Genomic DNA, 25356 nt, shown 5'->3' with positions numbered 1-25356 from the left:
AGCCTCTGGTAGACACCTGCAGGGGGAAAGCTTCACAAGTGGTGAAGCGGGGTTGCAGGTGTCTTGTCTTTCTCTCTATCTCCCCCACCCCTCTCTATCTCTGGCTATCTCTAGCCAATAAATAAATTTAATAAAAAAAAAAGAAAACACAAGGGATAGTTAGCATAATGGTCATGAAAAAGAGTCTCTGATGGTGGTCTGGGAGGTGATGCACTGGACTCTCAAGCATGAGGTCTTAAACTCGATCCCTAGAACCATACGTACCAGAGTGATGTCTGATTCTCTCTCTCCTCCTGTCTTTCTCATCAATAAATAAAATATTTTTTAAAAGAGTCTCTCATACCTGAGGCCCAAAAATCCTAGGTTCAGTCCCTGGCCCCACCATACACCAGAACTGAATAGTGCTCTGATTAAAAAACAAAAACAAAACAAAACAAAACACCCTACCTGTATTGGGCTGGGTAGTGGTGCACCTGACTGAGTACACATAGTTACAATGCTTAAGGGCCTGGAATCAAGCCCCTGGTCCCCACCTGCGGGGGGAAAACTTTATAAGTGGTGAAGCAGTGTTGCAGGTGTTTTTGTCTCTCCCCTTCTGTCTCAATTTCTGGTTGTTACTATCCAATAAGTAAAGATAATTTAAAAATAAAAAATTAAAGAAATTCTTCCATTGATAATACCACTAAACATTTTTATTCAGTATTATAATAAATGTTGAGTACTATACTAATATCTAAACTAACCCTGGATTCTTCTCATTTAATCCACAAAACCATCTGCTTTTATGTATCTTGTTTTTTCTATTTTATTAATGTAGATACAGAAGTTGAGGGACTTCCCCATGGTCACTCACTTTTAAGTAGTAAAGCCAGGATTAAAATTTGGGTAGTTTGAATCTAGCTACAATTATCTTAGCCACTGTCCTATAGTCTCTGCCATTTAAAGTTGGCCATTTAGGGAAGTTCTGGATCCTTTTATGTTTAAGTCTTACTTATATTCTTAAGCTCATTTTAGTTCTAAGCAGTCACTGTCTTATAACTCGTGTTTCATTCCAGGTGGCTGTATTTGTAGGTGTTCTTTCATTCAGTATTGCAGTCATGAACAAAGTAGAAATTGGATTGGATCAGTCTCTTTCAATGCCAGATGTAAGATGGTTTCTTTTTTGTTTTAACTTACTTAGAAATCTGTGAATCAGTTTTTCAAAACATGCATGTGGGTCTGATGCCGGCTTCTAAATGCAGGTGCTAGTATTTTCTCCCGTGTTATAAGAACCTCCATAAGGCTCTATAAATATGTGCTTTGGCCTTCTCAACTACTCTGGCAGCTTCTGGAGCACAGTAGCAGGATGTGAGAAGTTACTCTCTTCCGTTGTGAGGGGCCCTCCTATGGTGGGACCAGCCAGACGTGGTTCCCTCCTCTGTGAGGCCCCAGAGAGAATGAGCAGGAGAGGCTTGGTGCACAGGGATGAGTCTGAGCTGGAAATGGCCCTGTCAGAAGCCGTCCAGCACTCTACCAACAGTCTTTATCTCACTTAAAGTCCTGAGAACACTCATGTCCAGTCTTGGCTTTGGCCGTTCTTCCAGGACTCCTACATGACAGACTATTTCAAGTCCCTCGGCCAGTACCTGCACGCAGGCCCACCGGTCTACTTTGTCCTGGAGGAAGGGCACGACTATACTTCTCTGAAAGGGCAGAACATGGTGTGCGGGGGAATGGGCTGCAACAACGACTCCCTGGTGCAACAGATATTCACTGCAGCTCAGCTGGACAACTAGTCAGTACCCATCTTCCTGGGGGGTAGCGGGGGGCGCTGGTGGTGGTTCTTGGCTGGGATCAACTTAGCTTGAAATGTCTCACTGAGAATAGGTTTTCTTAGAATTTTTTTTTTTAAATATATGCTAGGGACCAAGAGATAGCTCTGTGGGTAAAACACATGCCTTACCGTGAATGAGCCTAGGACTTAGTTGTGGGCCCTACACGAGATACCATGGGCAGTAATAGAGAGAGTTCTATAGATTGATGTCTTATCATCTCTCCCTCTCTTCTGTTTCTCCAAGAATGTAGAATTTTAAAAATTGGGCCAGAGGTAGAGAGCATAATGGTTATGCAAAGAGACTCTCATGCCTGAGGCTCCAAAGTCCCAGGTTCAATCCCCCACACTACTATCAGCCACATGTACAAAACTTTTGGTACATTCATACATACAGTATATGTGTTTGACTTTCCCATAACTTGACCTCAATATCACTTTTTTTTTTTTTGTCTTCAGGGTTATTGCTGGGGCTTGGAGTCTGCACTATGAATCCACTGCTCCTAAAGGCCATTTTTCCCATTTTGTTGCCCTTATTGTTGTTGTTATTATTGTTATCATTGCTATTGTTGTTGCTGGATAGGACACAGAGAAATTGAGAGAGATGGGGAGACAGAGAGAGAAAGAGAAAGATAGACACCTGCAGTCCTGCTTCACTGCCTGTGGAGCGACCACCCTGCAGGTGGGGAGCCGGGGGCTCGAACCAGGATCCTTCTTCCAGTCCTTGCACTTTGTGCCATGTGCGCTTAACCCACTGCGCTACCGCCCGGGCCCCTCAATATCACTTTTTAAAGGACCAACATATAATCTTGTACTTTTGCAAGTTTTCCATTAAGTGCTAACATAGTTCATCTTTTCATTGGGTAGCACTTTAAAATCTAAATAAGGTTCAAGGAAAAGGACTAAAACTGAAAACTCATTTATGAGGCTGAGCATGAATTTTCTTTTCTTTTTTTTCTAGCACCCGAATAGGCTTCACTCCATCCTCCTGGATCGATGATTACTTTGACTGGATCAAGCCACAGTCTTCTTGCTGTAGAGTCTATAACAATACTGATCAGTTCTGCAATGCTTCAGGTGCTCCCATCTCCTTTTCCAAACCATGTGTGTTTTGTCCCTGTCTCCGACAGCTCCTTGCAGCACTGCAGGCTTAGCCAGGCAAGACTCATGACTAGTTTTCAGGCTTCTCAGCCTTTGCCAACATCAGTTGTCTCTTCTTTTTGATTGGCAGCTGGCCAGAGCATCTCATAGATGCTTATCAGTGTTTTTGTAAGAATGTGGAGGTTGGCCTGGAATTGTCTTAATGAAAATGTGGGTGTCCTCTGCTCTCATTAAACCAGTCAATGGTCATCCTTAAAACAGGAAAACTGCCTAGGATAAGAAAATGTGCACAGCCTGCCTAAGATTTAAAAAAAAAAAAGCTATCTCTTGATTTATTAGACTCAGAAAAGCACACATGCTTGAAGCATTTGGGTAGAGGAAAAGATTCAAAATTCAATTATTTATTAATTTTTTTAGATTTCTTTATTGGGGGATTAATGATTTAGAGACAACAGTAAAATACAATAGTTTGTACATGTTTAACATTTCCCAGTTTTCCACATAACAATTCAACCCCCACTAGGTCCTCCTCTGCTATCCTGTTCCAGGAAAGACCCCACCCCACCCCAGAGTCTGTTACTTTGGTGCAGTACACCAACTCTTTATAAATATTTTAAAATGAAATCTAGAGAACCAGTCTGCTCACTCTTGACTTCTCCCCTGTATGCCTGCTAGTGGTTGACCCAGCCTGCTTGCGCTGCAGGCCTCTGACTACTAAGGGTAAACAGAGGCCTCAGGGTGGAGACTTCATGAGGTTCCTGCCCATGTTCCTTTCCGACAACCCAAATCCAAGTTGTGGCAAAGGGTGAGTACTTCAGAGTTTCCTTTACTTTGTGCTAGGATGCTGGGTGAGGGCACAGGCAGAAGAAACGGGAGCGTGGGAAAGGTGGTCTTCCCCACTCCTCAGCCCTGTCCAGTCCATCTGTAAGAGCAAAGAAGTCAAAAACATGTAGAACAAAACTTGTATTGTTTTCAGGATCTCATGCTGACTTTTTTTCTTTCATTTAAAGATGTTATTTATTGGTGCTGGGCGGTGGCGCACACTGGTTTAAGTGCACATAGTATGAACCACAAGGACCGGTGTGAGGATCCTAGTTCAAGCCCCCTGGCCCCCCACATGCAGGGGGGTCGCTTCACAAGTGGTGAAGCAAGTCTACAGGTGTCTATCTTTCTCCCTCTCTATCTCCCCCCTCTCAGTTTTTCTCTGTCCTATTCAATTAAAAAAAAAGGGCCACCAGGATAAGAGGAGTGCTGTTATTGAGCCCCAGCAATAAACCTGTAAGCTAAAAAAAAAAAAAAAATTTTTTTAAGTTGTTATTTGTTAATAAGAGAAATAGAGACAAAAGAAAACCAGACTTCCTATGTGCTGCCACAGATTGAACTTAGATCCTCAACTTGAGGGTCCAAAGCATGCCACCTCCCGACTCACACTCTCATGCTGACTTGAGCATTTGTTTCTCCTCTCTCTCTCTCTGTGTCTCTCTTCCTTCTCCTGCTGGCTCTTATAATGGATAACAGGGTCCTGTGCATGGTGTCAGAGGGCCACAAATTGGGTATTTGAAGTCAAGAAATGGGAGGAAGGCGCAGAAAGGTGGCTCACTTGGGAAGGTGCTTGCTTTGCTATGCACACAACCCAGGTGTGAGCCCCCCCTGGTACCACTGGGAGTAATACTGCACCGGAGCCAGCTTCATTGCTGTGGTCTCTCCCTCGGTTTCTATCTGAAGAGAAAGCCAGCCTGGATCAATATAGCCCTAGTGATGAAATGGGCTGTTCAGTAGTGCCCTTGGGCACATGGGGCAGCACCTGTGCTCTGGGGATGTCATCTTAGATTCAGATTTAGAGTATTTTAGCTCCATTCACTGAACTTCTCGCTAGCCAGCCCATCCGTGAAGTTATGAACTGCCTCATTTTTCCAGGAACCAGTTGCCCAGACAAGCAGGATACCTGGCCCAGAAATAGTGAGATGACTAGAAGTTGGGGGTGGACAGAGCATGAAAGCAGGGAGTACTGCCTCGGGAGCTGGTAGGAAGGTCAGTGTCCACCTGTACAGCAGGCAAACCCTGGGCCTCCCTGTTGCTCAGAACCATATTTGACCAGTCACAGTAATGTCATATGTATCATGTCAATGTTTTATGGTCTGTAATAGATATTGTGGGAAGACTAGCCCCCAAAATAAAATAGGAATGAATTTTGCATCTTGTTCTGCTTGCAGACTGATAGGTTTGGCTTAGGTAAGATGAGTCAAGGTGAGTTCAGTTTTTTTGGAGGCACTAGTCACTACTTGGGAACTTTCTGTATATCGGTATCATCACAGCACCTGACTTGATAGTTCACCTAATCACCAGATAGCCGTGTGAGAATGGAATGGTACAACAGTTTATAGGAGGCAGTACTTGCAGGCAAAACTAAGTAGCTTTGCTCGTTTTCCTGACTGATAAGTGCTAGGACTGAGGATGGTCTCACAGCTGTCTTCAGAGTCCTTGCCCTTCTCGCCTCTTACCACACAGCTGAGCAGACTGTATGGAAAGGCACTAGATATCCAACATAACTAGATATTGAAGTAAAAACAGCTAAAGGAACCAAAAGCAGTAAATGAAACATGGGAGAGAATAAGGTAAAATCCAGATTGTTCTCTTCCAGGATGTTTTCCCTAACCCTAAAATTTACTGCTTAGCTGACCTCTGAGCCTAGGGTACTCAGAATCTGCAGGTACTGAGCCTTTCTGACACAAGTCCGTCTCTTCTCAGGGGTCACGCTGCTTATGGCTCTGCAGTGAACATCCTTGGCAATGACACGAACGTCGGAGCCACGTACTTCATGACCTATCACACCGTTCTTCAGACCTCAGCTGACTTTATTGATGCCATGAAGAAAGCCCGCCTGGTCGCTGATAACATCACTAAAACCATGGGCCTTGAAGAAAGCAGCTACCGTGTGTTTCCATACAGGTGAGAGAGCTTCATGAACTGGGGTATCCACAGCCTTGGAGGCTTCCCTGCTGGGATGGGGATGCTGAATTCTTGGAGAAGTGCTTTTATGGAGATTTTTTTTTTCTCATTAACTTTTTGTTTGTTTCCTTGTTGTTTAACCTTAAAAAACACATTATTACAGGACCACCCGGGCAGTAGTACAGCGGGTTAAGCACACATAGTACCCGCAAGGCCCACTCAGAGATCCTGGTTTGAGTCCCTGACTCCCTACCTGCAGGGAGGTCGTCTCACAAGCGGTGAAGCAGGTCTGCAGGTCTTTCTCACCTCCTCTCTCAACTTCTCTCTGTCTTGTCCAATAAAATGGGACAGTGGGTTCATAGTGTCAGCACCGAGCTCCAGTGATAATAACCCTGGAGGCAAAAAACAAAAATTGGTATTACAAGTGAATAGTCAACTTGGAAACAGGTGATATTTTCCCCCGCTTCTAAGGCTGTAAAGGGCTTCCTGACCTATCCCTAGCCGGATAGCCTGTTCTTTGATCTTTGAGTGGGTGCCCTAATCCTGAGAAGAGCTGGTTAGTTTTGGAGAGAAAGTGTTTTTCCCTCAACCCCTACATAGGTCCCGCTTGGCCCAAGACAAATTTCAGGACAGATCAAGACTTGTTTCTTTGAAGTAACAGTGAGATTTAATTTGTAAATGCCTACAAAGTAATAGGCATATGAACAAAAGGCTTAAATAAACCTTTCTTCGGGTGTCAGCAGCCATCAAAAATGGGAATACTATGAGAAAATCTGCAAAACACCAAGGAGCTATTTCTGCAAAGGGTTTCCTTTTTGGAGTAGTTTCACAATCTTGCAGTAGTTACAGGATGAGTGTTCTAGAAATGAAAATGAGCTCTAAGAAAACTTTTCCCCTCTTTCCTAGTGTGTTCTATGTCTTCTATGAACAGTACCTGACCATTATTGATGACACCATCTTTAATCTTGGCGTGTCCTTGGGAGCAATCTTTTTGGTGACCATGGTTCTTCTGGGCTGTGAAATCTGGTCTGCTGTGATCATGTGTGTCACCATCGCCATGATCCTGGTCAACATGTTTGGAGTCATGTGGCTATGGGGCATCAGTCTGAACGCGGTTTCCTTAGTCAATTTGGTTATGGTAAGTCCTAGTCCACTGTTTGTAACTAACCAATGTTGTTGGCATACATTGTTTCTTGGGTAAAATACCAAATTCTGCTCTTGCTCTTGGCGTACACAATGGAGTAAGAGCTAGATGGTACATGTAACAGTGAAATTGTAATTTCTAGATTTAGTGTGGGTGTTCTACCCACACTAAATTATTATTATTATTATTATTATATATTATTATAATATTATTATTATTATTATTCTGAAGGACTTACAAAAGCATGTATCCTAATCAACAAAATGGCTTGTTGTTTTGTTTTACCTCCAGGAGCTTGGTGCTTATGTCATGAACCCACTTCTCTTGAAAGTCTTTTTTTTATTCCCTCTTGTTACCCTTGTTTTATTGTTGTAGTTATTATTGGATAGGACAGAGAGAAATGGAAAGAGGGGGAGAGAAAGATAAGACACCTGCAGATCTGCTTCACCGCCTGTGAAGCGACTCCCCCGCAGGTGGGAAGCTAGCTGGGCTCAAACCAAGATCCTTACACCAGTCCTTACGCTTTGCGCCACATGTACCTAACCCCCTGCACTACCACCCAACTCCCCTTGAAGGCCTTTTTTTTTTTCTTCCCATTTTTGTTATTATTAGAATAGGACAGAGAGAAATTGAGAGAGATGGGGAAGACAAAGAAAAACATCTGTAGACCTGCTTCACTGCTTCTGAAGCTGCTCCCTGCAGATGGGCCGGGGCTCGAACCAGGTTCCTTGCACTTTGTGTGCTTAACCTGGTGTGCTATTGCCCAGCCCCCTATAATGGTTTTTCATTTAGAAAATTGCCCCATCTCCAGTGGAACTCTCTGACTCCTAGCTTTTTATTTTCATGAAGTTGCAGACTTTTAAATATTAAAAGTCTTTAAGATCTAAGCATTTGAGAAGGTACTAAGGGTAAATAGAATGTATGTTCTACTGAAGATGTGAAGGTTGATTCAGGAGGCATGAGGCCCAGGTACAGATATATGGTAACACTGTGCTTGCTTGGCTGGGGGCAAGGAAACCCTCGGTTTCAACAACTCCCTTGATTTAGGCAAATGTGTACAGCTGGGCTTTGTTTGCTGTGCCTCAAAAGTCTACAGCTTTCCTGGTGCATTTTGAGTTGATTGGTGTAGGGGCTAGGTATTACACATCAGAGGATACTCAGTTCTCCTCCAGCAGCAGCCTGTGACTCTCGAACTTTATTTCAGAGCTGTGGCATTTCCGTGGAGTTCTGCAGCCACGTCACAAGAGCCTTCACAGTGAGCACCAAGGGCAGCCGTGTGCAACGAGCAGAAGAGGCCCTTGCGCACATGGGGAGCTCTGTGAGTAACCCCACCAGGTGACGGGGCAGAATTCCAGCTCAGATCACACTCAGCCCAGCTCAGCAACTTAGTATTTCCCAGAAGAAACTTTAGAATTCAATTCAGTAGGAAGTTTGGATTCCTACTAGTAGCTCCTAAAGATTTCAGGTATCAGGGAATTCAAGAAATAGCTTTATTTCACACAACCCTGAAATTCCTGTTCCTGTTGGTGAAGCCATTGTAGGCAGCAGTCTGAAGTAGGAAAGGAACAGAGATGTTCTGAGAGAGGTATGAGTCTTTCTCATTAAAAGCATAAGCACCAGTGTTGCTGCACTGGACAGCCCCCAATTTGTAGCTGATGTCTTGGGAACTTTAGTTTAATCTGATAGCATACTTAACCTTATCAACTAGTTCACTATAGAAAATATTGTTAGAGCAGAACTAAACTTTGTTTGATAACAATTTGAGATAAACATTCATCTGAGAATATCTGTTTTCTCAGTAAGAGCAGAATAATGTCTAAGCAGAATATACAGTTTTTACCTTTATTTTCCCAGACTCAAAAGCAGCAAGTATTTTTTGGTAAAAAAAAAAAAAAAATCAGGCTAATCATCAGTGAATCTAAAGGCTGGATTTAGTATTATTTTTAAAATGGGTCTTGACAAATACATACTGTAATAAACATAGTTATAGAATTACTAGTTAACCCATATCTGATATTGGGAGAACTAATGCAGTTCCCAGTGGAGGGAATGGGGACACAGAACTGTGGTGGTGGGAAAGGTGTGGAATTATACCTGTTGTCTCATAACTTTGTAAATCACTAATATTATTTTTTTAGTATTTATTTATTCCCTTTTGTTGCCCTTGTTTTATTGTTGTAGTTATTGTTGTTGTCAGTGTCATCATTGTTGGATAGGACAGAGAGAAATCGAGAGAAGAGGGAAAGACAGAGGGAGAGAGAAAGATAGGCACCTGCAGACCTGCTTCGCCGCTTGTGAAGTGACTCCCCTGCAGGTGGGGAGCTAGGGGCTCGAACTGGGATCCTTAACACCCGTCCTGCAATTCATGCCACGTGCACTTAACCCATTACCACCCGACTCACGTTGTTTTTAAAAAGTGGGCCTTAACTATTTAAAAATGCCTGTGTAGGGAAATATTGTTATGAAAGGTTGATAAAAATAGTTTCTAAACATCATTTCTCTTTTTTTAGGTATTCAGTGGAATCACACTAACAAAGTTTGGAGGGATTGTGGTATTGGCCTTTGCCAAATCTAAAATTTTCCAGATATTTTACTTCAGGATGTATGTAGCTATGGTCTTACTAGGAGCCACTCACGGATTAATATTCCTCCCCATCTTGCTCAGTTATATAGGTAAGAGTCCAACAGTGGGATACAAGGGTACACGTTACTAAAGGAACATTAGGTTTTGATGGTCATTTGATAACCAGACTGAGGATAACTCTTATCCAAGGGCTTCACAATTGTTTCATATTATAGTACAATTTTTTTCTTCCTTCTAAGGAAATGATACAAGTTTTCTCTTTCTGTTCCTCATAGGACCATCAATAAATAAAGCCAGAAGCTTGGCCACTAAAGAGCGACTCAAAGGTACAGAGCGAGAACATCTCCTAAATTTCTAGCCCATCGGAGCTTGGGGACTCTGAGTTCTGACTCTGCAGGTCAGTTAGTTTCTCTTGGGTGATTAGTAGCTGCACTGTCAGGAAGTCGAACAAAGAGAAGATGTGATCAAAAGCCAGGCTATTCAGCAGCAGTAGCTGTAAGCCCAGGAATGCAAATATGAACTGTGAGGCAGTATTACGAAACCTGAAGGCAACTCCAGAACACTAAAGCATCTTCCAGCTCTCCGGGATGAAACTGGATTCTCCACTGAGTACTAGGATGGCTGTGGATGGGATCTGCTCACTGATACTTTCTAAGGCCAATCAATGCAATTTCTCCATTTTAGGAGTAAGCCATCAATATCATATTTTAGTAACACTTGAGGATGTTGTAGAGACACTTTGTTATAACATTTTATAGTTTAAAGAGCTTTATTAATGCAATAAATTAACTTTGTACATATTTTTTATATGTGAAAAAGCAAAACAGCCTAGCAAGTGACTTCAGAATGTGGTAGGCCTCATTAGAGCTTGGTCTCCAAACGTCTGTTTGAAAAAAGCAACATGTTCTTCACAGTGTTCTCCTGGAAAAAGATGCAGAGTTGATCCATTAGATGCTGCACCAAAAAAGAGGAAAACTTTGCCATTCATCTGAACTGGTTTTAACTTACTTTATTTCATAAAATAACTTTGTTTTCCTAAGCTTCTGAATTGTCCTTTTTGTTACATAGCTCTTGCCGTTGCAAATAAGTTCAGACACCTTTGCAACTCCTAGCAACAGCCATCTGCTTTGAGAGAAGTAGACAATCTGACCTCATGGTACTAAGTGCCATCTTAACACTATCCTCTAAACTAGAAAAAACTGGGGGGCCAGGTGGTGGCACATCTGGTTGACTGCACATATTACAATGCACAAGGACCCCGGTTCGAGCCCTTGGCCCCCACTTGCAGGGGGAAAGCTTTGTGAGTGCTGAAGCAGTGTTGTAGGTGTCTCTGTCTCTCTACCTCCCTATCTTCCCCCTTCCCTCTCGCTTTCTGGCTGCCTATCCAGTAAATAAAGATAATAATAAAAAAAAAGTTCCTTCCCATCCTTAAATGCCACCAGAAACTTCCTAGCTTCAGGATCTAAGCCCCATTTGTCACCACTTCTCAGTTCTTCAGAAATGAGTATTTTTCCAAAAGCAGCCTTAAGATGTCAGCTGTGTCCAGACTGCCTACTCTGGGGCCCTGAGCCTCCCTCTATCCAAGTTCTAAAGCAGAATTCAGACTCTATAACATCCCAAATCACTGTTCTGAAAACAATGGGCCAAGCAGTAAGTGAGCTTTTAGGAAAGTGTGTTTTTAACAAAGCCAACCCAGAGGTCCAGATGCACGATGCTTGCCTGCCAGCTGCCCATGTCCCTGCTAAGACTCTGGTTCTTGTCACCCTGCATCTTTCTATTCTCACCTGGTGTAAAACTAGGGTTTCCTCGCAGTCTCTGGTTTCGCTGTTCAAAAAAACGAAATATAGTGTAGAAAAGCATTTTGTCTTCAGTCTGCTTCGCAGCATCTAGAAATTTTCGTGCGGAAATGTTGTCGTGGCCACCGATACCCCGGATAAACCTTAAAGCTGCCAACACTTGGTGTTTGGAAAGAAGAACCTCTACTATTTCATCATTTGCTGTGGAAAGTCTCTAGAAGGCAAGGAGAAAGAGCAGTCAGCCCTGGTCACTGCAGTCAACAGACACTGCCACGCAGCTTAAAACTTATGGGTCAGTTACCTTCAACATGTCCAGAGACAGCTGATGGGCAGGAGGGTAGAAACTCTCTAAGGATAACAGCAGGCAAGCCTGAAAGGCAGATTTTCAGCTAGTTCAGCACACCATGTCAGCCAGCTGGCATTTTAGGGGCTAGCCTTTAACTCTGTGACTACAAGAGTGAACCTGGCAATGCATACCAAAGGCTTCGAGTCGCTGAGGACATGGTACTGCAGGAACTGGTGTAGCATGTAGAACAGGTTGTGCTGGACCAGCGTCTTGATCACAAGTTCATGTAAGTAGTGCTGAGATAGAACCAAAGACCATTTCCAGGGCGCTCAAGTACCACAAACTAGGTTTGCTAAGGGCCTGCAGCCTTGCTCTATTACCAAAGTTCCCATTGTTGAAAGACCTGGATTCAGGTTATAGGTGAAGAACCTGCCTGATGTACTATTCCCTTCAACTAAGAACAACAACAGGGAAATGTTGGGAAATACAGAATTGGGGTCAATTATGTATCAACCTTTGCAGCACAAAGATATTACAAGAACTTTTGCCTTTTTTTAAACCAGACCACTACTCAGCTCTAACTTGTGGTGGTGCTGGGACTGGACATGGGACTTCGGAGCCTTACATATGAAAGTCTTTTTGCATCACCATTATGCTGTTTCCCCACAAACAACTTTTGTCTTTGGAGAAGAAAATTCCCTGCTTATCTGTTATAAATTGAGAAGACAAATGTTGGTTTGTAGGTACCTGTACTGCAATCTGAAACTGGTTAAGAGAACGGATATATTCCATCAGCACGGAAATCACAAATTTATGAGGCATCTCCTAAGAGAAAGAAACAGTTACAAAGCAGGTGGGTCAAACTCCTGGTCCACCCGCCCATATTTAATGTGGCCCAAGATTCCTTTGTGCTCACTTTGCACAAATCCTCTTCACAGCCATGTTTAGGTCTGACTATCAGGAGTCAAACTGTTACTCCAGTAACATTATGAAGTCTAGTTTTTTCTACTTCCCTTCAAAATAAGACCAACGAGCAGTCACCTACCTTCTTTTCTGTGAACACGGATAGGACATGTGTGTACATGTCAGACTGGTCAACCACAGCCTGTGTCCGTACAGGCCTCTTGAGAAGGGGGCTGCTCCGGCTTTGCCCTGTTTCCACTGCCTAGAGGAGAAAGTATGAATGTGATCTTGGCTATCTAGGTATTGGTAGTTTTATAGTTAACTCAAAAGGACTAAATTCCTAAATGCTGCATGTGAACTAAAGATATAAACTGAGCGTGACATTTAACTTCAAAACGTGGACAAAAGTTCCTGGGCTGACTGGGAGAGAATGTAGGAATTTGGAATTGGTCATCTTGAAAATGCACTTTTTAGTTCCATTGTTTAACCCCAGCATAAGACATCTTTCTCCTCAGACTCTGGCCTCCTGCACCAGCCACATTCAACACAGGGAGAGGCACCGCAGCACCACCAGGGGTCAGGGCATTTGAACCCAGTCTGTGCACACGTGAGGTATACACCCTACTTCATGAGCTAGATTTCCAGCCCAAGACCTTTTGACAATGACGGATGAAGTCAGGGTCTCATATGTGTCAGTCAGTGGCCTCCCAAGCTAACTTGTTCAACACATCCCACCAGCATGGGGCTCCCAGCTCGACACCAGGGCCTGGCCTGTGGCAAGGTGTGCACTAGGTAACCTATTTCCTGGCCTTCTTGGGCATTTTTTGTTTGTTTTAAAGAGGGTGATAGTGAAAAAGCCTACGGCACCAAATCTTCCTTCCATAAAGTAGGGGCCAGGCTGGAATCTAGGTCACATAGAGCCAAGTAGCACACGACCCAAGTCAGTCACACTGCCAGCACCCCTTTCCCCAATCCCACCTATTTTTTTTTTTTTTAAATCAGAGCACTGCTGAGCTCTAGCTGTGATGCAGGGGATTAAACCTGGCACTTCACAGCCTCAAGCATGAAAGTCTTGTGTTAACTATTATGCTCTCTTCCCCATCCAACCCCCCTTTTAAAATTTGTTCTAATTTTCTCTCTTAAAAAAAATTATGGGGACTGGCAAAACAGCTCACTTGAATAGTGCGCTACTCTGCCATGTATACAGCCCCTGTTCAAGCCCAGTCCCTGTTGTACTGAAGGAAGCTTCAATGCTGTAGTCTCCATCACTCTCTCTGCCTCTATTTAAAAAAGAAAAAAAAACAATCATGAAAGTGAGACAGTCCTCTTCCGGAGGCGGAGCTACGAGCAGCAGATCGCTTTCTCTCCTCTCCTCTCCTCTCCTCTCCTCTCCCGGATCAACTAGGAATACCAAAGGAGACCACCCGGACCGAAACAAGACAGGACTAGAATGACCACAGGAACCCAGTAAATCACCTGTGAGTACAAACACGTGTGGCTGGTGACAGAGAGGAGAGAGGGGCCTAAGGAGAGACTAAGTGACTGCTAACAGTTCAACAGTTTGTCAGTGGAGACACCACCTCCAGTCTGTTCCACCAACAAGGGGACAGCTGAAGGGAGGAAAGGACTCCCCAGAGACTCACCAAGTGCAACTCTGAGTCTCCATTGCTACTACCCTCAGAATCTGGAGCAGCAACAGGGAGGGACACCAGGGTACAGAGATCTAACCGGGAAACTCAGGAGAAGACCTATACCTCGGTGGCATAGCTGAGGGGCTGTGAAAGTCTCTTTGCATAACCACTGGATTATCTCTGCCACACCCTGCTTTATCTCTTGGTCAGGAGTCAGTGATTAAGCTAAGAAGCCTATTATTGATAGTTTAAAAGCCCTCAGGCTCCCATAGCCTACAGGGGAAAAAAAAAAGGCTTTTACACCACTGAACTCCAACTCAGGGATTGAAAAAACTGTTAACTTATATAAAATGGTTAAAACAACAAGAAAAAATATTGGAGACTCAAACCAGGACAAGAGTCCAGCTAAAAGTCCTCCAGAGGGTGAAGCACAAAACAACGAGTTCAACATCCAAACATTAGCTAAGGAAATAATAACAGGAGTGAGTAAAGAATTTGAAAAAATTGTAATCAGAAATGCAGGAACAACAAATGAGAAAATGGAAGAAAATTCTAATTATCTCATGGTTATTAGAGAGCTGAAAGCTGAAATCGCTGAGCTAAGAAGGCAACTAGCTGAACAAGCTAAAACAGTATCAGAGCAGGGCAACAAAATAGATGAACTCCAGAAAGCAGTAGAGGGCAGAGAGAATAGAATCAATGAGGCTGAAGACAGAATTAGCAAGATTGAGGATGAATTAGAGACAACTAAAAAAGAAGTAAGAGATCTCAAAAAGAGATTAAGAGATTCTGAAAACAACAACAGAGTCCTATGGGATGACTTCAAAAGAAACAATATACGCATTATTGGCTTACCAGAGGAAGAAAGAGAAGGGGAGGAAGAAAGCATTCTCCAGGCCATAATAGCTGAAAATTTCTCTAGTCTAGACAACACCAAAGACATAAAGATTCAAGAAGCCCAGAGGGTCCCAAACAGAATTAACCCAGACCTAAAGACACCAAGACATGTCATACTTAGATTGGAAAGGAATAAGGATAAAGAAAGGATCCTCAAGGCTGCAAGAGAAAAACAAAGAGTCACCTACAAAGGAAAACCCATAAGATTAGCAGCAGACTTCTCCATACAAACACTACAGGCCAGAAGAGAATGGCAAGATATCTATCAAGTGCTCAATGAGAAAGGCTTTCAGCCAAGAATACTATATCCTGCTAGATTGTCATTCAGACTAGAAGAAGCATCAAAACCTTCTCAGACAAGCAACAGTTGAAGGAAGCAACCATCACCAAGCCTGCCCTGAAAGAAGTTCTGAAAGGTCTCCTATAAACAACCAGACCACCACAAATAGGACATATATCAAAACACTCTAAAACTCTACAAGAATGGCGTTAAAATATCTTCAATCTTTGATATCAATAAATGTCAATGGCCTGAATTCACCTATTAAAAGACACAGAGTAGGAAGATGGATCAGAAAACACAACCCAACAATATGTTGTCTACAGGAAACTCACCTAACTCAACAAGACAAACACAGACTTAAAGTGAAAGGATGGAAAACTATCATTCAAGCCAATGGCCCACAAAAAAGGGCAGGAACAGCTATTCTCATATCTGACATGATAGACTTTAAAATAGATAAGATTAAAAAAGATAGGAATGGACACTACTTAATGCTCAGAGGATCAGTCAATCAAGAGGACTTAACAATTATTAATATCTATGCACCCAATGAGAAGCCATCTAAATACATCAAACTTCTACTGAAAGAGCTACAGCAATATATTAACAGTAACACAATCATAGTAGGGGACTTCAACACCCCACTATCTCAACTTGACAGATCATCCAGGCAGAAAATCAGTAAAGACATAAGGGAGCTAAATGAAGAGATAGATAAACTAGAACTATTGGACATTTTCAGAGTCATTCATCCCAAGAAACTGGAATACACATTTTACTCAAATCCGCATGGATCATTCTCAAGGATAGACCATATGTTAGGCCACAAAGACAGCATCAGCCTATTCAAGAGCACTGAAATCATCCCAAGCATCTTCTCAGACCACAGTGGAATTAAACTAACACTTAACAATCAACAAAAGATTAGTAACAGTGCCAAAATGTGGAAGCTCAACAGTACACTTCTTAACAACTTCTGGGTCAAAGAGGAAATCAAGGAAGAAATCAAAATGTTTCGAGAGTTCAATGAAAATGAAGACACAAGCTATCAAAATATTTGGGACACAGCTAAAGCAGTCCTAAGAGGGAAGTTCATAGCTATACAAGCACACATTAGGAAACAAGAAAAGGCACAAATAAACAGCCTGATTGCACATCTTAAAGACCTAGAAGAAGAACAACAAAGGAATCCTAAAGCAACCAGAAGGACAGAAATTACTAAAGTTAGGGCAGAAATAAATTACATTGAGAATAGGAAAACCATACAAAAGATCAATGAAAGTAAATGTTGGTTCTTCGAAAGAGTAAACAAAATCGACAAATCTTTAGCCAGACTCACAAAACAAAAAAGGGAGAAGACCCAAATAAATCGGATAGTAAATGAAAGAGGAGATATCACAACAGACACTGCAGAAATTCAACATATCATGCGAGGCTTCTATGAACAACTATATGCCACCAAGCTAGAGAACCTGAAAGAAATGAATGATTTCCTAGATACCTACCAACTTCCAAAGCTTCTCTCTTTCTCTCTTTCTCTCACCCACACACAATGATTTACATAATAATAACTTGTAGTGGGCGGGGGTAGATAGCATAATGGTTATGCAAACAGACTTTTCATGCCTGAGGCTCCAAAGTCCTAGTTTCAATCCCCCCCCCCACCCTATAAACCAGAGCTGAACAGTTCTGGTAAAATAAAACAAAATAAAACAAAATAAAATAAAATAGTTGTAGTCTCTAGGACTTCACCAATCCTGGTCAACTTTTCAGTCATCCATACAGAGACAGAAAGACATTACAGTACCTAGGCTTCCTCCTAGGTGTAGTGTGGGCCAGGTTCAAACCTAGATCATGCATATGACAAAGCAGGTATATTACCCAAGTGAGCTATCTTGTCAAATCTCCACCCCTTCACCCTCATTATTTATTTATTTGTTTATTTTTACCAGAACACAGCTCAGCTCTAGCTTATGGTGGTATAGGAGGTTGAACCTGGGACTCTTGAGCCTCAGCCATGAGCATTTCTTTTCATGGCCATTTTGCTATCTACCTCCACCCCCTCTTATTTTTAAGAAGACATAAAAATGGCTCCTTTGGATTGGAAAGTAAGGCTTCTATTTGCCAATTTAGCCTTGTCCTGCCAGTTGGTGAACAACCACCCAGATAATTTCATTTTAAGCTTTTTTTTTTTTTTTTTTTAGTATGATTAAATCTGCAAAGGCCCTGTTGCCATTTAAGGTAGCATAGTCATAGGTTAGAGAAATTAGGGTGCAAATATCTCTAGAGAGCTATTATCCTCCATACTACAGTACATTTTTTTTCTTTTTTTCTTTTTTTTTAAATTTATTTCTTTATTGGGGAATTAATGTTTTACATTCAACAGTAAATACAATAGTTTGTACATGCATAACATTCCCCAGTAAAAAAAAAAAAAAGAAAGTGAGACAGTAAGAACCTCACTCCACCATCCTTGGAGCTCACTTTGTTTCTTTAATGCAGTGCTGGATTTGAACTCAGCTGCATAGGAGCAAGGCATTCACTGTGACGTTAAGTCACCTTTTTTTTTTTTTTTTTTTATGTGATACCAGGAAATGAACCCAGGGCCCTTAATTCAATACTCTTAAGTCCGAATTTCTATTCCATAATTTTTTAATTAATTTACTATTGGATATAGACAGAAATTGAAAGGGATAGGGAAGGTAGAGAGGGAGAGAGACACCTGCAGTTTTACTCCACCACTCATGGAAGTTTCTCTCCTGCAGGTGGGGAATAGGGGCTTGAACCTGGGTCCTTGCCATTGTAATGTGTGCCCTTAACCAGGTGAGCCACCGCCTGGCACCTTCCATAGTTTTAAAAAGAATTTATTTATTAATGAGAAAGATAGGAGGAGAAAGAACCAGAGATCTCTGGTACATGTGCTGCCAGGGATTGAACTCAGGACCTCATGGTTGAGAATCCAATGCTTTAAAACAATGTGCCATCTCCCGGACCACCAATATATTTTTTAAAAGAATGAAACACCTAAATACCATTTACAGAGTTCTCTTACTGCTGTCCTATCATGTGGTGTTGGGCCTTGAAGCTAACCACAAATACATGGTAAGGCGTGTGCTTTTTTTTAATCCACTGAAACCGCTCCCAGGCCCCTCTCTCTCTCTCTTACCCGTGGACTATTAAACACCTATTATTTCTATATAATAAAATATGTGTATCTTACTGTATTCTGGTTCTATTAAATTTTAGCCCTACAATATGGCCATGTCTGGATTTCTGAATGGTCAGCAGTGCTCCCCAAGCATCACTGAGAAGATCCTGACCACCCCGCATCCTCCACGTGCAGGAGCTCAGACCAATGCAGGTTCTGTGGGAGTGCTGGGGGCAGCCTGGAAATCGGCACTGGTGGTGGAAGATCACACTCCTGATTAGCAAGGACTTAGGAGCTACCAAATAGACACTGCCACTGGCACCAGACCTGACGCCTCCCACTGCCCAGCAGGAAAAGCGAGGCACCTGGAGCTTGGCCCTCTGTTAGGGACAGAAGCTCTTCAGGGTCACTTGGCCTTCAGTGACTAGAGAGAAGTAGAGTTCTGAACCCCCCCCCCCCACATTTTAATTCCACTTATCCTAAACCTTTGTAGTTTCAGAAGATATGATATACTAAAAGTATCACAAAACCTGGTCATAAAACCACGTTGACTTGGTCCGCCCCTTACAAAAAATTTTCTTGGGAGACTATACTGGCTTTCTTCAAAGAGGTAGATCAAGGATTAGACTACAAACAGTTTTAAAAAGGTGAAGGCATTAAGTGACATGCACCTCAAGTTACTGTCCCCCACACAGACCACACACAGCAAGCAAGATCTTGCTCTCTAGTTACAGAATAGAAAAAGGAAGGAATGGAGCAGCCAATCACCATAATGCATACATCAACTTACCATTGTATAACTCTGCTCAGCATCTAAGTACTTTTTATACTCATGATTGAGTTTGTCGAACACAGTGGCTATCACAGGCAACGTTGCTCTGTCTGACTCAGTCAACACTGGAATGAGTGAGAATCAGTGTTCACAAAGGTCAATCAACTTCAGAACTTGAACACACAGGACAAAAATAATGGAACTCATGGTTGCCAGTACAAACATACCATGAACAGGTATTGAGGGAGATGTTACAGTACAGAGACTGTAAGCCTAGAGCTCACTCACCAGTCCTTTCTGACTTCTAGGGGGAAATAGCCATGGAGACTACCAGCAAGCCAACCTTAAAGCACAGATAATATGAAGCGAGTGAGCTGCACTCTATGTTGAAAAACTACTTTCATGTGCCTTTGCTCACGGCCGCTTTTGTCTGAAACAACCCTAATGATGTCTTTTCTCCCAGAGTCTGCATGCCACATGTTTAAGCTTAGCAGCCTTCTTTTTTTTTTAAATTTATTTTAATGGAGCACTGCTCGGCTCTGGCTTATGGTGGTTCTGGGGATTGAACTTGGGACCTTTGGTGCCTCAGGCATGAAAGGCTTTTTGCATAACCATTATGCTGTCTCCCCAGCCCACTTAGCAGCCTAGTAGGTTAAGTTATCTGAACAATGAGGCTCCAACCTATAGATACAGCTTTAAAATGTCACACCTCCCAGCCCCAATACAGTCAGGAGGCTTGAAGCAAACCAGTGGGGAAGGATTCCTCTACTTACTTTGTGAACAGACAGACAAAATGACCATTTTGCACTCCTTTCTCTGGAGGAGAAAGTCCATAAGTCTTCCTTTATCTGGCAAGAGGTTTACTATGGGCTGAAGTTTCACTTGGAGGTTCCAGAGGTAACCTGGGTTCAAGAGGGAGAAATTTCATGATCAAATGGGAACAAAAGCCTAACAGGTGATTCCTTAAATCAAAGGAAGCAGAGACCATAAAGCACATGAATACTGCAACACAGTGACCCTCTGCTGACAACAGCATCACTGGCATAGCTCCCTGAGAATGAGCAGCGCAGGGAAACAAGTCTTGTTTTCTTTTTACCAGAGCACTGCTCAGCTGGGGGGGGGGGGTGCTGAACCTGGGACTTCAGAGCCTCAGGCAAGAGAGTCTGTTCCCATAACCATTATGCTATCTACCCCCACAGGAAACAAGTCTACTCAACTCAGAACAATTCCTTCCCCATACCTAGCTCCCTTTAACCTTGAAGGTAAAAGAAAAAGATGCTAATAGGTGGCATTAACTTTGGTCCTGTACTTCTGTTTCTCCTGTGTCAGCTCACTGATCCAAAAACTCACACAACTAACTCTGAGGGATTCCATCCATTCATCAATCTGTGAACTCCCTGAAAATCCAAAGGAAGCCAGAGCCTTTCTCAGTTGGGGGGTTTCACAAGAGATCAAACAAGACCTTAAGTGATCTGCTGTGGGCAGGCACTGGCAGACCTGGTTGAGCAGTGTCACCCCATGCAAGGCCCCGGCTATGAACCCCCACCCCCACCTGCAGGAGAAAGCTTCACAAGTGGTGAAGTAGGTCTGAAGATGTCTATTTTTTTTCTCTCTCCCTCTATATCTCCCTCTGTGCTCTCCATTTTTCTCTCATTTGCCCTATCAGATAAAATAGAACAGATTCACAGTGCCCTGGAGGCAGTGACAAATGACAAGAATGATCTGCCCACTTTCTCAATTCTCCCCTACTGATGCAAATTCATTGTTTATAGTAATGTCTTGGATATTAATAATTCTCTTCCTTGACAATCTCAATGGGTAAAAATAGGAAACTAATGTAGAAAATTCTCTAATACAAAAAGACAAATGATAATAGCAGACTTGACAGGAAGAGACAACTAAGTCCTATGGAGGCTTCATCAGCACTATAAGAAACAGAGCATCCGAGGCATAAACAGAAGAGAGGACACAGGGATGTGTGGGCATGACTTTGCCAGATGGAGACAGGGCAGGAAGGCTGTTCAGGAGGCGGGAACTAAAAGACTTCAAGCAGGGGAATGGCCCCTCCTCTTAGTTAGAAAAATATATGTTGTGGTCCGGGAGGTGGCGCAGTGGATAAAGCATTGGATTCTCAAGCATGAGGTCCTGAGTTCAATCCCTGGCAGCACAAGTACCAGAATGATGTCTGGTTCTCTCTCTTTCCTCTTGTCTTTCTCATAAATAAAAAGAAAAGAAAAATATATGTTCATAAAAAAATATCCACAGTAGAAAGTGGAAAACAATCCCATTCCCAAGATGGAGGTCATTTCTCAGCTTCACCTTGAAAATGTCCCTGGTGACACCTGCCACCCCAAGTCAACAAGCACCATTACTCTAACAGAAGGACCATCTCTGACCCACCTTGGCTTGCACTGATGATGATGTCAGGCTGAAAGACAATCCAGGATGAAGAATCTGCATAGTAAAGGAAATACTACACCAGAAAGAGATGCGAACAAAAGGCACACCCACTTTGATCAGTGTGCCCAGCCAGTAATCTGCTGAGGCTGCTTCTACAGCCCAGGCTCCCCAGGAATTCATGGCTGACAAGGGCTCAGGACCATTCTCAGACGCCCATGTGAAGGAGAGGGAGGGAGCAGCTGCCCTTGTGTGCAGTGCCACTGCCTTTGGAAAGGATACAGAGCTTACACGGGACAGGAGACTGGCTGGTCACCGGAGCAGGACCTACAAATGGAGAAAACAGTGCAAGGGAGGAGGAAGCAATCAGAAGACACTGCCAACATTGGTACTCAATATGCAAAGTGTCTATGTTCAAGCTCTTCCTGAAAAGACACTCATATATGCACAATAACACTGTAAAGTAGCCTCCTGGACCTTTTTTTTTGCCAGAGCACTGCTCAGCTTTGGCTTAATGGTGGTCTGGGGGATTGAACCCGGGGCCTCAGAATGGGTGTAACAAAAGGTTAAAAAGACGCTGCTGATATGTAAAACTCTCAAATTCCTTCTCAACTAGAAACATTAGATTGCGCTATGGTTATGCTAATGATTCTCATACATGAGGCTTTTTTTTTTTCATGATTCTTCTGTTTACCCTTCCACATTCTATTGTTTAAACTTTAAACAACCTTAAAATCATACTAAAAAAGGCTTCCAATTGTAATAGAGTTATCAATTGTGATAAACTTCTAACCTGCTACAAGTTTTGTTTCATAGTAAATAAATTGCAGCTGTCAAGTTCTCTACAGAAAAGCGGAATTCCAAGCAGCTGACCTTCCTCATACAACGTTACACCCCCTGGCATTCTTCCGTGGACATCTGCTTTGGACTGGCATTTCTATCAGATTCACTGGTACACAAAGACTGACTGCAGCCAGCTGCCTTGAGATTCTAGGCCTTACCCCTCCCCCCATGCTAAAAAATGCCTGTCGAGGCAAGTAACGCCCTCCAGAGGCAAAAAAAAGGTCCCCCTCAGGTCTTCCCTTGACAGCACACTGGTTCTTGTTACTCGCTTACATGTTCCTCCATGTTTGTGCCAGTTTCTTTTTTTTAAAAAAAAAATGCCTGTACGATATAGGTTTCTGTTCACACCACACCCCTGATACTATGATCATTTAGTTAAAAAGAAAAGGGGGAATTGTTGTATGCTTCACATTGGTTTTGGTCTCACACACCCCCCCCCACCAAAGAGAAGAATGCAAGACAGATCTGTGTGGTGATTAGTTTGGGTTAGTTTATGAATCGTTGTTCGTGAATAAAGAAATACAGCTTCTTGGCTAAGCCGTGTGTCTCTGGTCGTCTCTGTCTACCGCCGCAAAGCTAGCCTGGCCTGCTGGAGCCCCGAACTGTAAGGACACTGGGCCTTTTTCTTTTTTTTTGCCAGAGCACTGCTCAGCTTTGGCTTAATGGTGGTCTGGGGGATTGAACCTGGGGCCTCAGAGCCTCAGGCATTAGAATCTGTTTGAGTAACCAGTACGCTATTTCACCCACTCCTCGGACCAATACTTTCCATTCTCTATTTTTGGGGAGGAAGAGAGACAAATTATGCTACAACCCCATCTCTGGAACTCCCCGTGGTGCTGTCCAGGATGTTGCCATTTGGTATTCGGACTTGAACTTGGGGCCTTGCCATAAGGCTTCATGGGCTCTACTGGGTGAGTGCAGTAAATGTACCTTCAATTATAGTTAACTAAGAAGTGCATCCATGTCCCACTGAGAAAACACACAGGGAGGAAGAGGAAAATCAAAAACAAAACAAAACAAAAAGCAATTCAAGAAAATACTTTCCCTACAGGAGGAAAAATGTCTCAGGGTTTCATGCAGCCAAAGAAAACTGATCATGGAGGTCGAGTGTTAGCGCAATGGGTTAAATACGCATGGCGCAAAGCGCAAGGACTGTATAAGGATCCCGGTTTGAGCCCCTGGCTCCCTACCTGCAGGGGAATTGCTTTACAAGCGGTGAAGCAGGTCTGCAGGTGTCTGTCTTTCTCTGCCCCTCTCTGTCTTCCCCTCCTCTCTCCATTTCTCTCTGTCCTATCCAACAACAAGGGCAACAAAAATAGGGAAAAATAGCCTCCAGGAGCAGTGGATTTGTAGTACAGGCACCGAGGAGGCCCACCGATAACCCTGAAGGCAAAAAAAAAAAGACTAACCATGTGCATATTAAAGATCTGAGAAATGTACCCAGATGATTCACAAACAATGTTTCAAATCGAAGTGTTTTGTGGTTTAATTAGCCCAGCTCTCCATTGCTGAGAGCAGATGCAGACAGAGATAACCTCTAAGAAAGACTCCAAAACTCCTCACGACAGGAACTCCTACCTGCCAGTTTCATGACTCATGTGACAAGTTGGGCATCCTGGTGAAACACTGACCTGGGACAAAGTATGACTCCCATTTGTACCTATTCTAACTACCCAGCTCTAATCAGAAGTTTTGTTTTTTGTTTTTTGCCTCCAGGGTTATCACTGGGGCTCGAATCCACTGCTCCTAGAAGCTAATTTTCCCCTTTTCTTGCCCCTGTTGTTCACTGTTGGCTGTTGTTGTTATTGCTTTCATCATTGCTGGACAAGACAGAGAGAAATGGAGAGGAGGGGAAGACAGAGAGGGGGAGAGAAAGACAGACACCTGCAGACCTGCTTCACCACTTGTGAAGCAACTCCCCTGCAGGTGGGAAGCCGGGGGCTCGAACTGGGATCCTTACACCAGTCCTTGCACTTTGCGCCATGTGCGCTTAACCCACTGCACTACCACCTGACTCCCAGAAGATAAGTATCAGCAGGCTAGAAAAAAAACTAAGTTTAAATAATTTAAGGAGAAAAGTGCCTAGATAAAGCAAGGGACACCTGTATTTGAAGCCTGCACACACACACACGGTCTCAACACACACACACACACACACACACACACACACACACACACACACTCTCTCTCTCTCTCTCTCTCTCTCTCTCACTCACTCACTCAAATGGTCTCAGGTGCTCTCAGGTGAGTCAAGTGCTTTGGGCATTAAGGCTCCCAAGTGGTCCTAATGTGTGGTCGCTGAGAACCACAAGTCAAACAGATAAAAAACGCAGGTGGAAGTGAGAACAGCTGGCTCTTCCCAAAGCTGGCCACATCATTCAAAACAGCCCAAGAGGGAGTCAGGCAGTAGTGCAGCAGGTTAAGCACACGTGGCGTAAAGTGCAAGGACCCTCGAAAGGATCCCGGTTTGAGCCCCCAGCTCCCCACCTGCAGGGGAGTTGCTTCACAAGTGGTGAAGCAGGTCTGTAGGTGTCTGTCTTTCTCTCCCCCTCTCTGCCTTCCCCTCCTCTCTCCATTTCTCTCTGTCCTATCCAACAACATCAATAACCACAACAATGTTAAACAACAAGGGCAACAAAAGGGAAAATAAATAAATTTTTTAAAAATCTTAAAAAAAAAAAAAAAAAAACAGCCCAAGAAGCTCTCCCAAAAGAGCCCTCTGGACATCAGACACAAGGATGTTACGTAACTGAGGGGCTCAGTCTAAAGGAAAAGCAAAACAAAGTCATGGACTGTAAAGAAAGAATTTATC

At 43.1% G+C, this 25356-nt stretch overlaps 2 protein-coding genes across 8 annotated transcripts in view; one reads left to right on the top strand and one right to left on the bottom strand.

Moving 5' to 3' along the window:
• NPC1 (NPC intracellular cholesterol transporter 1) overlaps positions 1–10388 on the top strand; it is a 69980-nt gene extending 59592 nt beyond the window's left edge. The window contains exons 17-25 of one of the 2 annotated variants that reach the window (XM_016190469.2): positions 1056–1145; positions 1584–1774; positions 2772–2887; positions 3587–3716; positions 5660–5860; positions 6767–6998; positions 8209–8322; positions 9515–9677; positions 9864–10388. In XM_016190469.2, coding sequence (XP_016045955.2) covers positions 1056–1145; positions 1584–1774; positions 2772–2887; positions 3587–3716; positions 5660–5860; positions 6767–6998; positions 8209–8322; positions 9515–9677; positions 9864–9946 — 1320 coding nt within the window. In that variant the 3' untranslated portion in view covers positions 9947–10388. The remainder of the gene's footprint in view (positions 1–1055; positions 1146–1583; positions 1775–2771; positions 2888–3586; positions 3717–5659; positions 5861–6766; positions 6999–8208; positions 8323–9514; positions 9678–9863) is intronic. The other variant, XM_060173594.1, reaches the window with a different exon arrangement.
• RMC1 (regulator of MON1-CCZ1) overlaps positions 3716–25356 on the bottom strand; it is a 39732-nt gene continuing 18091 nt past the window's right edge. For 3 of the 6 annotated variants that reach the window (XM_060173596.1, XM_060173599.1, XM_060173598.1), the window contains 11 exons: positions 21984–22028; positions 21705–21758; positions 20078–20206; positions 19323–19429; positions 12716–12835; positions 12418–12495; positions 11862–11966; positions 11686–11754; positions 11373–11598; positions 6167–6252; positions 3716–3833 (listed from right to left, as the gene is read on the bottom strand). In XM_060173596.1, coding sequence (XP_060029579.1) covers positions 3738–3833; positions 6167–6252; positions 11373–11598; positions 11686–11754; positions 11862–11966; positions 12418–12495; positions 12716–12835; positions 19323–19429; positions 20078–20206; positions 21705–21758; positions 21984–22028 — 1115 coding nt within the window. In that variant the 3' untranslated portion in view covers positions 3716–3737. Of the gene's footprint in view, positions 3834–6113; positions 6253–10338; positions 10543–11372; positions 11599–11685; positions 11755–11861; positions 11967–12417; positions 12496–12715; positions 12836–19322; positions 19430–20077; positions 20207–21704; positions 21759–21983; positions 22029–25356 lie in introns of those variants that run through there. The other 3 variants (XM_060173597.1, XM_016190470.2, XM_007528182.2) reach the window with 3 other exon arrangements.

This window comes from Erinaceus europaeus, chromosome 15, assembly GCF_950295315.1.
Source record: "Erinaceus europaeus chromosome 15, mEriEur2.1, whole genome shotgun sequence".
Taxonomy (NCBI): domain Eukaryota; kingdom Metazoa; phylum Chordata; class Mammalia; order Eulipotyphla; family Erinaceidae; genus Erinaceus; species Erinaceus europaeus.
This window is presented reverse-complemented; position numbering and strand designations above follow the sequence as displayed.